The sequence below is a fragment of the Pungitius pungitius genome, chromosome 18 (genome assembly GCF_949316345.1).
Source record: "Pungitius pungitius chromosome 18, fPunPun2.1, whole genome shotgun sequence".
In the NCBI taxonomy this organism is placed as follows: domain Eukaryota; kingdom Metazoa; phylum Chordata; class Actinopteri; order Perciformes; family Gasterosteidae; genus Pungitius; species Pungitius pungitius.
The window spans coordinates 1,937,668-1,947,228 of record NC_084917.1 but is presented as its reverse complement, the minus strand read 5'-3'; the positions used below and the strand labels follow the sequence as shown (position 1 = coordinate 1,947,228).

At 48.9% G+C, this 9,561-nt stretch overlaps 1 protein-coding gene across 1 annotated transcript; it reads right to left on the bottom strand.

Annotated features, from left to right (window-relative positions):
- Positions 1-2,820: 2,820 nt before the first annotated feature.
- On the bottom strand, positions 2,821-7,561 carry c18h2orf42 (chromosome 18 C2orf42 homolog). Its single transcript, XM_037485574.2, is given in 9 exon segments — positions 2,821-3,024; positions 3,026-3,209; positions 3,318-3,501; positions 3,590-3,690; positions 3,804-3,911; positions 4,388-4,492; positions 5,043-5,162; positions 5,766-6,956; positions 7,466-7,561. Coding segments are annotated over 8 exon segments (1,995 nt in total). The 5' UTR covers positions 6,901-6,956; positions 7,466-7,561; the 3' UTR covers positions 2,821-2,966.
- Between the last annotated feature and the right edge of the window lie 2,000 nt (positions 7,562-9,561).

Below are 9,561 nucleotides of genomic sequence, written 5' to 3'. Positions count from 1 at the left end.
TTAATGCATCGACTAATTACTCGCACGCTGTTTCCGTGGCTTTCACAGTCTTGCGGGAGCTTAATTGTAAGCTTTTAATCAGGACGCCATCGAGGCTGAGCTGACAACCAGAGACAAGCGTTGCTACTGAAACCGACCGATTTGCGGTCAAAAATCCCCTTTTACACGAGACACTGAGCCACAGTCGAGCATCCAAACCGAGTCACGCTTTGAACCCTCCCGACGCGCGGTTATGTTCGGGGACGAACGCGTTAGCGCTAGCAGGCTAACGCGCTAAAGCAAGACGGACGACGTGACGAACATTACAGGCCGCAGACATGTTGACGCTGTTATTGTTAGCTTGACAGCATGTTGACGTTAGCACTGAGCTAAAGGCACCGCTCTGCCCCCATGAAGCCGTTAGCACGCCAATTAAAAACTGTCAGTCAAACGTTACGATTGCTTTATTTACTGGTTATGCAGCTTTGTTAAGAGAGTAAGTCCAATATTTACTCCCTCCTGCTACGTTTTCTGTGTCATACAAGAGAAATATTTGGGTCTTAATCCTACACCCTGTTTAAGCTATTTGTCTCCCGTCTGGTACAGTTGGTTTTTAGAGCTTGTGAGAACATCCGAAATGTAGTTACAAATATTCTGACTCAAACAGTCCAAGAACATTAATGTGCGAAACAACATCTATTTCCAGATCGTTCTGATTAATGAGAGGTGATCCTGGGGGGGGGAAGGAGTGTCTCATCGCTGAAATAAAACATCTGCGGAGGGTTGCTTTAAAAAATGATGCAACCTGCTCTCAACACTAAAATATGCTATTGAAAAAAAAAAAAAAAAAAAAAAAGGCAGGCAGGCAAAACGTAGATCTCGTGCAGCGCGACGCATCGGATGCTGCACAACATTTTGTGTGCAGATAACGTGGAGCGACAGAGCGCTGTCAGCTCGGTGCGTGTCTGCTGCCTGGTGTCGACAGACACAAAGTTACACACAACTTTGTTTTGGCTCCACTCAATCACTCACTGAGAGACATGGGGGGGCGCCGGGGGGTCGACTGGGCCACGGACGCCGTCACATTCTGTCAGACGCGTGGTCGTAAGAATATCTCTGACCGAGGGGGAAAAAAAAAAAAAAAATGTGAAAGACGTTTAAGGAAACGCGTCCGGTGGGTTGGGGGTTAGTGTTTGAAGAATCACGTCGGGTCTTAAATGCACGACAAAGAGAGGAATGGGTCCACAGACAGAGCGCGTGGGCCGCATGGGTCGCATGGGTTAGCGGTTAGCGGTTAGCTCACACACGCCACCAAGCTTCTGGAACCAAAAGGTTCATAAATCTTCTACTTTCTGATGTGGCCAGGCCATTTGTCTTATTTAATAGTGTAAAATTAAACTTTATGGACAGCGTTTTGTCCCCCCCCCCCTTTCTTTCTTTCTTTCTTTCTTTCTGTCTGCTGCACTTCTCACGGTGCGGCGGAGGAAGTCTCTCTGTCACGATGTGCTCGCTGCTCCTCGCTGGAGAGGATTGATGCGTCTCTGTGACTGACGGACTGCCCAAGCAGCTAAACGCGCGCCCCCCCCCCCCCCCTCCCCCTCCCCTCTGTGTGCAGGCAGAGGCTGATGTCCTGGGGGCCTGTGAGGGAGGAAGGAGGCCGGGAGAGAGGGAGGGGGGGGGGGGGGACTGGCAGTCTTCTCGTACGCCTACACGCCTGATGTAGATGCGCTATTTTCTGAGGAGTGCATATCATTTGGCACGATGCGCTCGTGGTAATCTTAATTAATTCATGAACATGTTTGACATATATTTGGAAGCGCGCGTGACGTTCGCAGCGTCTCACGGCGAGTGTGTAATTCCTGCTTTGTGGTGCCCAGAAGGGAGCCGGATCCGGCCAAATTACAGAATGCAGTTTAGCTCTGAATTTCCTTCTGTGTCTGTTGATTTCTAACAACAACTAAAAAAACACTGACTAATCCTGTAAACGTCTTCCACCTTCTCTACTTGCATCTGACAAGCTTTAATCCAGTCAGCTGTTTGCAGGAGAGAAGGCGGATGTCTCCATCTGCTGGTGGGGGCAGGGGAGGAGATCTCTTTCTGCATCCATGTATGTAAAGGAAAACACTTTATTTTAGGCAGCAAAGACCTTAAAACATGTAACAATACAACAAAAACACTATGCAGCGACGCGTATTTTCCAATTGATCAACTTTTCTCAGTTTATGTCACCTTCTGAATTGGTGCATCGTGGATTGTGTGTGAGATGCAACGTGTGTCTCCATCTGCTGGCGACATACGTTGCTTTGCTGAATAATAAATAATAGTAATAATAATCGAAATAGGTGTAGCAGTCAAGATTTTTGAGCTGCATACTTTTAAAGTTAATAAAGCTGAATAAAAATTTGATCATTCAACATATTCAAAGTCCATTGTTTCAAATGAAAAACAGAAATCAAGAGTCTACAGGAGCTGAGCTAACACTTGATGCTACAGTTAGCTGGTATGCTAATGATTAGCTGCTTAATACTTGGCGGGTAGTTTGACATCGTCAGCATTGTGTTATCACCACATCAGACCGAAGCACCATCAACACACCGTTAAAAAACATTTACATCACTTTGCTTTAATCCATAATCCATAACCCTTCGTTTAGGGCGCCGACATTAAAAACGAAACATTAAGTACAGGTGATTTTGACGAGGATGGTTAACTTCATCCAGAGGGGGAACATACACATACATTACTTTATAGACATAATCTTTCTTTTCCCGACGGAAGCAACATTTTTTACCTGAAAAATAGTGACCAACACACGAAAACCTGCGCACGTTTAAAAAGAGTTATTATTTCGTCTTTTAAACCAAATTCCCCAAATATGCTTATTTTATAGTTTTTGTTTTGATGACTGCTATGTGAGAGCCATTGGTCACGTGTGTGTGTGTGTGTGGATCGATTATAACACGTCAATGATGTCACACACGCCGCCATTACACGACCACCCGGATGATTTCCACGGCCTGCGGGTGCTTGCTTCGCCGCGGGCGGGTCCGGCCTGCCGCGCCCCCCCCTCTCCGCCGCGCCCGTCTTCTCGCAGCCCTCCGGCCGCCCGCCGCTCTGCTGGTGGCCGAACTGGAAGCCGATGCTGAGCTCCCCCATGCGGCAGCGAGGCAGAGCGTCCGGGATCCACTCGATCACGAAGGGGCCGGCCTCCGCCTGCTCCGCCGTCGGCCCTGCGGCGGGGGGGGGGGGGGGGGGCGGGGGAGACAACGGCGAGTAAGGGCCCTGTCCCCTCCTTTCGCTTTGGACACTTTCTAGGTGCGCGGGGCCGGGACACTCACCGACTTTGAGGAAGGTGCGGAGCTCCATCGGCCGTATGGCCTGCGGCCGCTCCGTCCTCGGCCCCTCCGCCGCCGGCGGCTCCGGCTCGGGCGGCGGCGGGGGCGGGGGCGGCTCCGGGCAGCGGAAGCGGGAGTAAGAGCCGTCGGCGTTCCTCACGAAACTCTGGGTGAGCTCCAGAGGCACCTGAGGGTCCAAAGACACATGCACACATCGGCTCTGCTTTGGGAACGCAGCCTCTAGACACGGGCTGAAAGGCAGGAGACGCGTTTACCTCTGAGGTGTCAAAGACGCGCTTGACCTGCGTGAGGCTGGTGATGTGCCAGGTGTACTTGGAGAACGAGCCGAGGGTGAGGTCGTCGTTCCTCACAATCGCTGTCGACCGCACAAACAAACAGACAGAATTTCACCCCTTGCTTCTGGGTCCTGGTCTGCTTAGCGAACCCTCGAGGTACAAGTGAGGTGAGTATGAATGAACGCGGTTGCACCTGAGGTGAGGTTCGGCAGCCTCTTCTTCTTGGAGGCCAGCGACAGGCGGTGCAGCAGAGCGCTGAAGAACTCCTGCGGGATGTGGTACACCAGAGGTTGTGGTTTCCCTGGCAAACCAAAATAAAAAGTTTTACCGAATGCGACACGGCGGCTGAAGCCGGTCGGCCTGCAAAGATCAGCTGGCCTGAGGTCACCTGACAGTGCTTCTTATCAACGTTTGATACGGTTTATTTCACTCCCTCATTCGCCCTTATGTCTGTATGGTACCTTTTCAGGCAACAAACCCTGGTTAGCGTAGCTTAGCATAAAGACCGGTCCGAATGCAACAGCTCTACGGAAGTATTTCTCCAGATTTAAAATATTATTGATGATAAAACTTTGATGAGTGGCAGTTACAAGTGTTTTAAAAATAAATAATAAAAAGGACCTTCCACCCAGAATATCTTACTATTGATGGGTTACTACTGATTTAAAAACGTCAAGCAGGAAGTCTCTCTGCAAGAAGAATGTGGAGAATTCCCCCCAAAATATTGACCCAATTCTTCAACCATGAACCAGAAGGCCGTTCGGTCGTCGTCTTTACCGTCGAACTGGTAGTGCATCGTCTGGTGGATCCTCTCCGTGACGCCGGCCAGCCACTGGTGGAAGCCCAACGTCACCGCCCGCTCATCCACGACCGGCGCACTCCCTGACACACACACACACGCGCACACACACACACACACACACACACACGCACTATAAACACCACAACCAACACTCCATCTTCTTTAAGCTTCCTGATGGACCACCAGTCGGATGTTTTACTCTTTCAAGTCTGTCAAGTTGTTGCAAATGCTTTCAAATTAAATGTTAAAAAATATGCCCACAGTAGTGCGACCCTGTTCTATGGGATTAGCGCTGCGGGATTAGATGAGGGGGGAGTGGGGGGGGGGGGTTATGATAAAGATAGAGACAGATGTCTAAGACGATGTGAGGCTCTTTGACGCACAGATTTAGGCGCCGGAGAGATGGATGAGAAAGAGAAAAGGGCAGCGAAAGGAGGGCGGACGGGCGGAACCTGGAGCCTCCAGCCCACCGGCACCGGAGGGGCGGGGCCTCTCTTAACGGGACCACAGGGGGGCACCGAGGGCCGCTACGCTACACGCGTAGTGAATACAGCCGGACAAAAACGGGGGACGAGAAGGAAGGACGGAGGAAGGTTGGGACGTGGTCACGGGTAGTTACGGTGAAACCACCAGAGAGAGATTCGTCCAGGCGCAGCTTCTTGGTCTTCAGGAGGGGGCTGGTCGGGTCGGCGTGATGCCGAGGCTGCTCACTGGGACCAGCTGCTCCGCCCGCAGCGTCGTGCGGCACACCTGAGAAAAGACAAACGTAGGAAGACACGCTTTTAACAAGAGCTCCCGTTAAAAGAAATGACACTCACTCACTCACTCAGAAGGAATAGTGTGACACTTTGGGAAGTATGAACATTTGAAGGGAGCTGAGCCAACAAGACAATTAGCTTAGCTTAGCTTAGCTGTGGTCAGCAATGCCAGCTGCAAAGCTCTGAACTCCATAAATCAAAACTTCACATGTAATGACCCTCATTTTTCCTTTTCATATTCATTTATAAGGGTGTTATTGATGCCTTACATTCCATTTCCATTTTATTACGTATAACTTCCTTGCTCCATGAAGGTTTAAGAGGTGCTGATAGTTGTTGTTGCATTGTGTTAAACGGTTTGTTTTCCTCATGTGATTTATATCAATGAGAGCAGCTTTGAATGAAGGCAGCACCTCTCTGAACTCAACTTTATGACCTTGATGATGCTTGGATTGATTGCAGGACCGTATAGATTCAGGGGTTTCAATGCAAATAGAAAAAACAAAAGTGTAAAGAGAACAAGTGGTTCTGGGTAAACTGCTGAGAGGAAACTCTCATCTGACTCGAGTCTAAACGAACATCCGGCCCACTTTACCATTCGGCGTGTACTTGATGAAGGCGGCGAACTCTGACGCCAGTTTCTCGTCGCTTGCGAAGGCGCACACGCAGGCGTAGAAGTGCAGGCAGGGCTGCGACGGGCCCGGCCCGCCAGGCGGCGGATGCGAGTCGGGCGCCGCGTCGGCCCCGGCTTTGCTCTTCCTGGCGCCGGCCTGGCAGGCGCAGTGGAAGACGCCGCGCTGCGGCTCTCTGCCCTTCCTCTCGCTCTTCGCACCCTCGAGCAGCCCCCCCGCCCCGACGGTGAGATGCAGCAGCCCCAGAGGATGCTGGGAATCCACGTGGCACTTCACCACCAGCGTGCCCTTGGCCACGCGCTGCACCAGGGGGCCCGGAGACTCCGTGGCGAGCATCCACAGCTCCTTCCTGGCTTGGATGGAGGCCTGCAGGCCGTCCAGGACGGAGCTCTTCAGGGTCAACGGCGTGGAGAAGGCGCGGCACTCTATCGCCTGCTTGATGTGCGCGCACAGGCTGTCCGGCGGCTGTTTCGAAGCGGGCGCCGCGGACGACTCCGCCTCGCCCCGATGCGACCTTTGACCCTGCCGGCACGAGGGCAAAAAGCAGCGCCCCAGGTTGACCCGGGTCAACAGGGTGGCGCCGTCACCCGTCGCTATGGCGGTGTCCGTGGGGACGAGCTCCACGAAGCCCAACTGCGTCGGCGTGGCTCCTCTTCCTCTGTGACGCACCGAGAACACCTGCACTCCTCCGCTCGGGCCTCCTCCGCCATCTCCTCCTCCTCCTCCTCCTCTCCCCCTTCTTACACCTTCACACTCCTTCCCCATCCTTTCCTCGCTGTCTATTATCACTCTCACCGCGTCCACGGCGCATTTCCTGCCGCTCCTGCCCGCCGCCGAGGAGGCGTTTCTGAGGGAAATCCCGCACGCCTTGTTCTTGCAGCTGAGCCCCCGGGTGCCGTTGTAGACGCCACACTGCGGACACTTGCGGATCCCGCGCAGCGTGGCCCTGCCCAGGTTGGAGAGGAAGGCGGGGGCGGCGGATGAGGTCTTTCTGCCGTCCCTCTGCTTCGCCGCCAGGTGGGCCGGCGCGGGGGAAGTCTGGGGAGCGGAGGGCGAGAGGACGCCGGGTGGCGAGGACGCCGTCCCTTCCGCGTCCATTTTGGGGGCGTCTTTGCTGTCACTAACAGCTGAGGTGGAGGAGACAGGATTCACACCTGGATGGAGAAGGGAGAGAAGGTGTTTCTGTGGGAGCATTGACTTACTCTTTTTTGGGGGCCAAAGGTTTTTAAATTTAAATTAGTTTTTTTTTTAATAGCCATCAATGGAGGATGAGGGTATTCCAGACTTTTGAACGATGTTGTATGGGTGAAAGCAATAAATCACATAATTTTATGTTTTGTATATATTTTCTGTGTATACACACATATTGTGCTACATTGTCTGCGGATTGGAACTAAATAATATAGTAAATCGTAATTTCATTACCAATAGTTTGCACTGGTTGGTAGAATATGTGCAGTAAGAATCTACTTTTTATACAAAAAGTCAACTTTATTTAAGATGACTTGTATTTTCTAAAGTTTTGCAGACGATTTGACACCAATAAATGCGTTGAGATGCTCCATAGTGTATCGCGTGAATGTTGAAATGCGGCTCCAGCTCGCTGTAAACACAGAAGTCGCGTCACGCACGATCTCACTCAGCCACCAATGTTTAAAAATACCTGAGTTCGGCTTCTTGGTCAAAATTCATCTCAACCGTAGCCTCCAAAACCGTCTCGACCGTCGCCATTCCTCCTTACATCCCGACAACCGCATTGCGCCTGTAACGACACCGCTCATTGGTCGGAGGTCATCACGTGGGGGGAGAGACGGGGGCGGCCTCTCCGGCAGCGTGGCCTCATGGGAAGTGTAGTTCATGTAGACTGACGGGCGGGTGGGTGAGTTTGGACTCGTTTTTATGAGTTTCTGGTCGATTTAAAAACATGAAAACATACGTAAAATATAGATAACTTACTGATGGTATCCGAGTTATTACCAATGTGTGTTTAGACACATCTAAACATTACAGGGTTAGCTTTAGCAAGTTAGCTCGATCACTGTCAGCAAAAACCACCAAAGTCAGCTGGACACCTGTATCTACTCTGTTAGGTGAACATTTCCGTAAGCTAAATGTCAAATAGATAGCTCATGAATATTTTAAATATACGTACGATGACCTTATGTCAAATGGATTGACCAATTGCCTGGGAAATTGTTCACTACTCTTGAAGTCTTTAGATGCATTTGTTCCCCCAAAATTCAAAAAATCAAATATAATTTGCCATAATATACAATAGATGAATTTAAAACTAAATCATTGGAGCTTTTTTTAAACGAAGGTACAGTACATGACTAGATTGTGTTGTGCAACCTTACATATACTGTAGATGTGCATTGTTTTATATTTAGGCTGAGCTGACGAATCAGCAAATGTAATTATTAAGTGTCAGTGATTGATTTTTAAAGCATAATATAAGTTATCTACCGTTCAACTCATGAAGGTTTTGGACTAGTACAATATAAACTCCCTTGAGACTTATTACATTAAATCGACAATACCATTAGTTAGAAAATTAATTACCGTGTTAATCGCACATGAAAATAATCTAATTATGTTACCAGCTCGTCTACCACACATGCGAGACAAAATAAATAAAGCTCGGTCAAACCCTGGTTTTAAAGATAAGATGCAAACAGTGTGACTGTTTGAAGCGTCAGCGTTTTAATGGGGACAAAGCAAAAACTCAAACCATGTCACTGAAGCGTCGCCTGAACTTCCCTCACCAAAACATTCTTAGGCACCGCCTACTCCTGGAGGATTTTTGGTTAAACTAAAAAAAAGAAACTCAAGGATAAGGCAACACAATGAATCCCCCCCCCCCTTATTAAAAATGATGGTGGCCACAGTGATCAAACTTGGATCGGTGGTTTCTTGTTCTATACAAACAATGACTTGGTTTTAAGACAGAATAAGTTAAATGGCGTGTTGCGGATCAATTGGAGAGGCTCTTGCGACGCTGGCTTTGTTTTTGTCAAAAGACGTCTCTGCCGCACACGGAGCGGCGCGGGGTCAGCCGGGCCAACAGGAAGCAAGCGCGCTTCCTTAATTAACATGTCGTCTTTATACAGATTCAATACAATTCAACAGACTGTTTGGTTATATACATAAAAACAGACAAAAGAATGTGGAATGCAAAAACATTAAAAAAAAAGAAAAAAACCTAGGATTTCAAATTTTGTGAAATGATCACCTAAGTATTTGTGCAATATTTACCTGCCAATAAGTAAGATAAGAGTGGCAGTAATCCCTGCAATTATTTCATTTGAGATATTGAAAATCTAATTAAAAAATAAAGTTGACAGTTGACAGCCACCCAGTGTTTTTATAAATAAACATGAAACGGTTTCGCGTGTCGGATGATTTCGACAGTGTCCCTGCAACATTTTTTTTTAGACAGTCCCGAAATGAAACACAAAAAAAAAAAAGGCAAAAGCTTTTTATACAATGTCGTCATTTTAAAGTTGCTCAAAACAAAAACAAAGAACAGAAATATCAGTTGCAAAAAAAAAAAAGAAGAAAAAAATGGCGTAGTCCTTTCTGTTTCAGGGGGAAGATGAACTGGACATTGTTCTTGTGTGTAAAAGCATCAGATCATGCACACACACACACGCACACGCACACGCACACGCACACCTTATCCAGACAGGATTCTCTTCAGTCTGTTCAGTTCGTGCCGGGAGATTAAAGCGAAGAGGCGCTGAATTTTATCAATTGTTT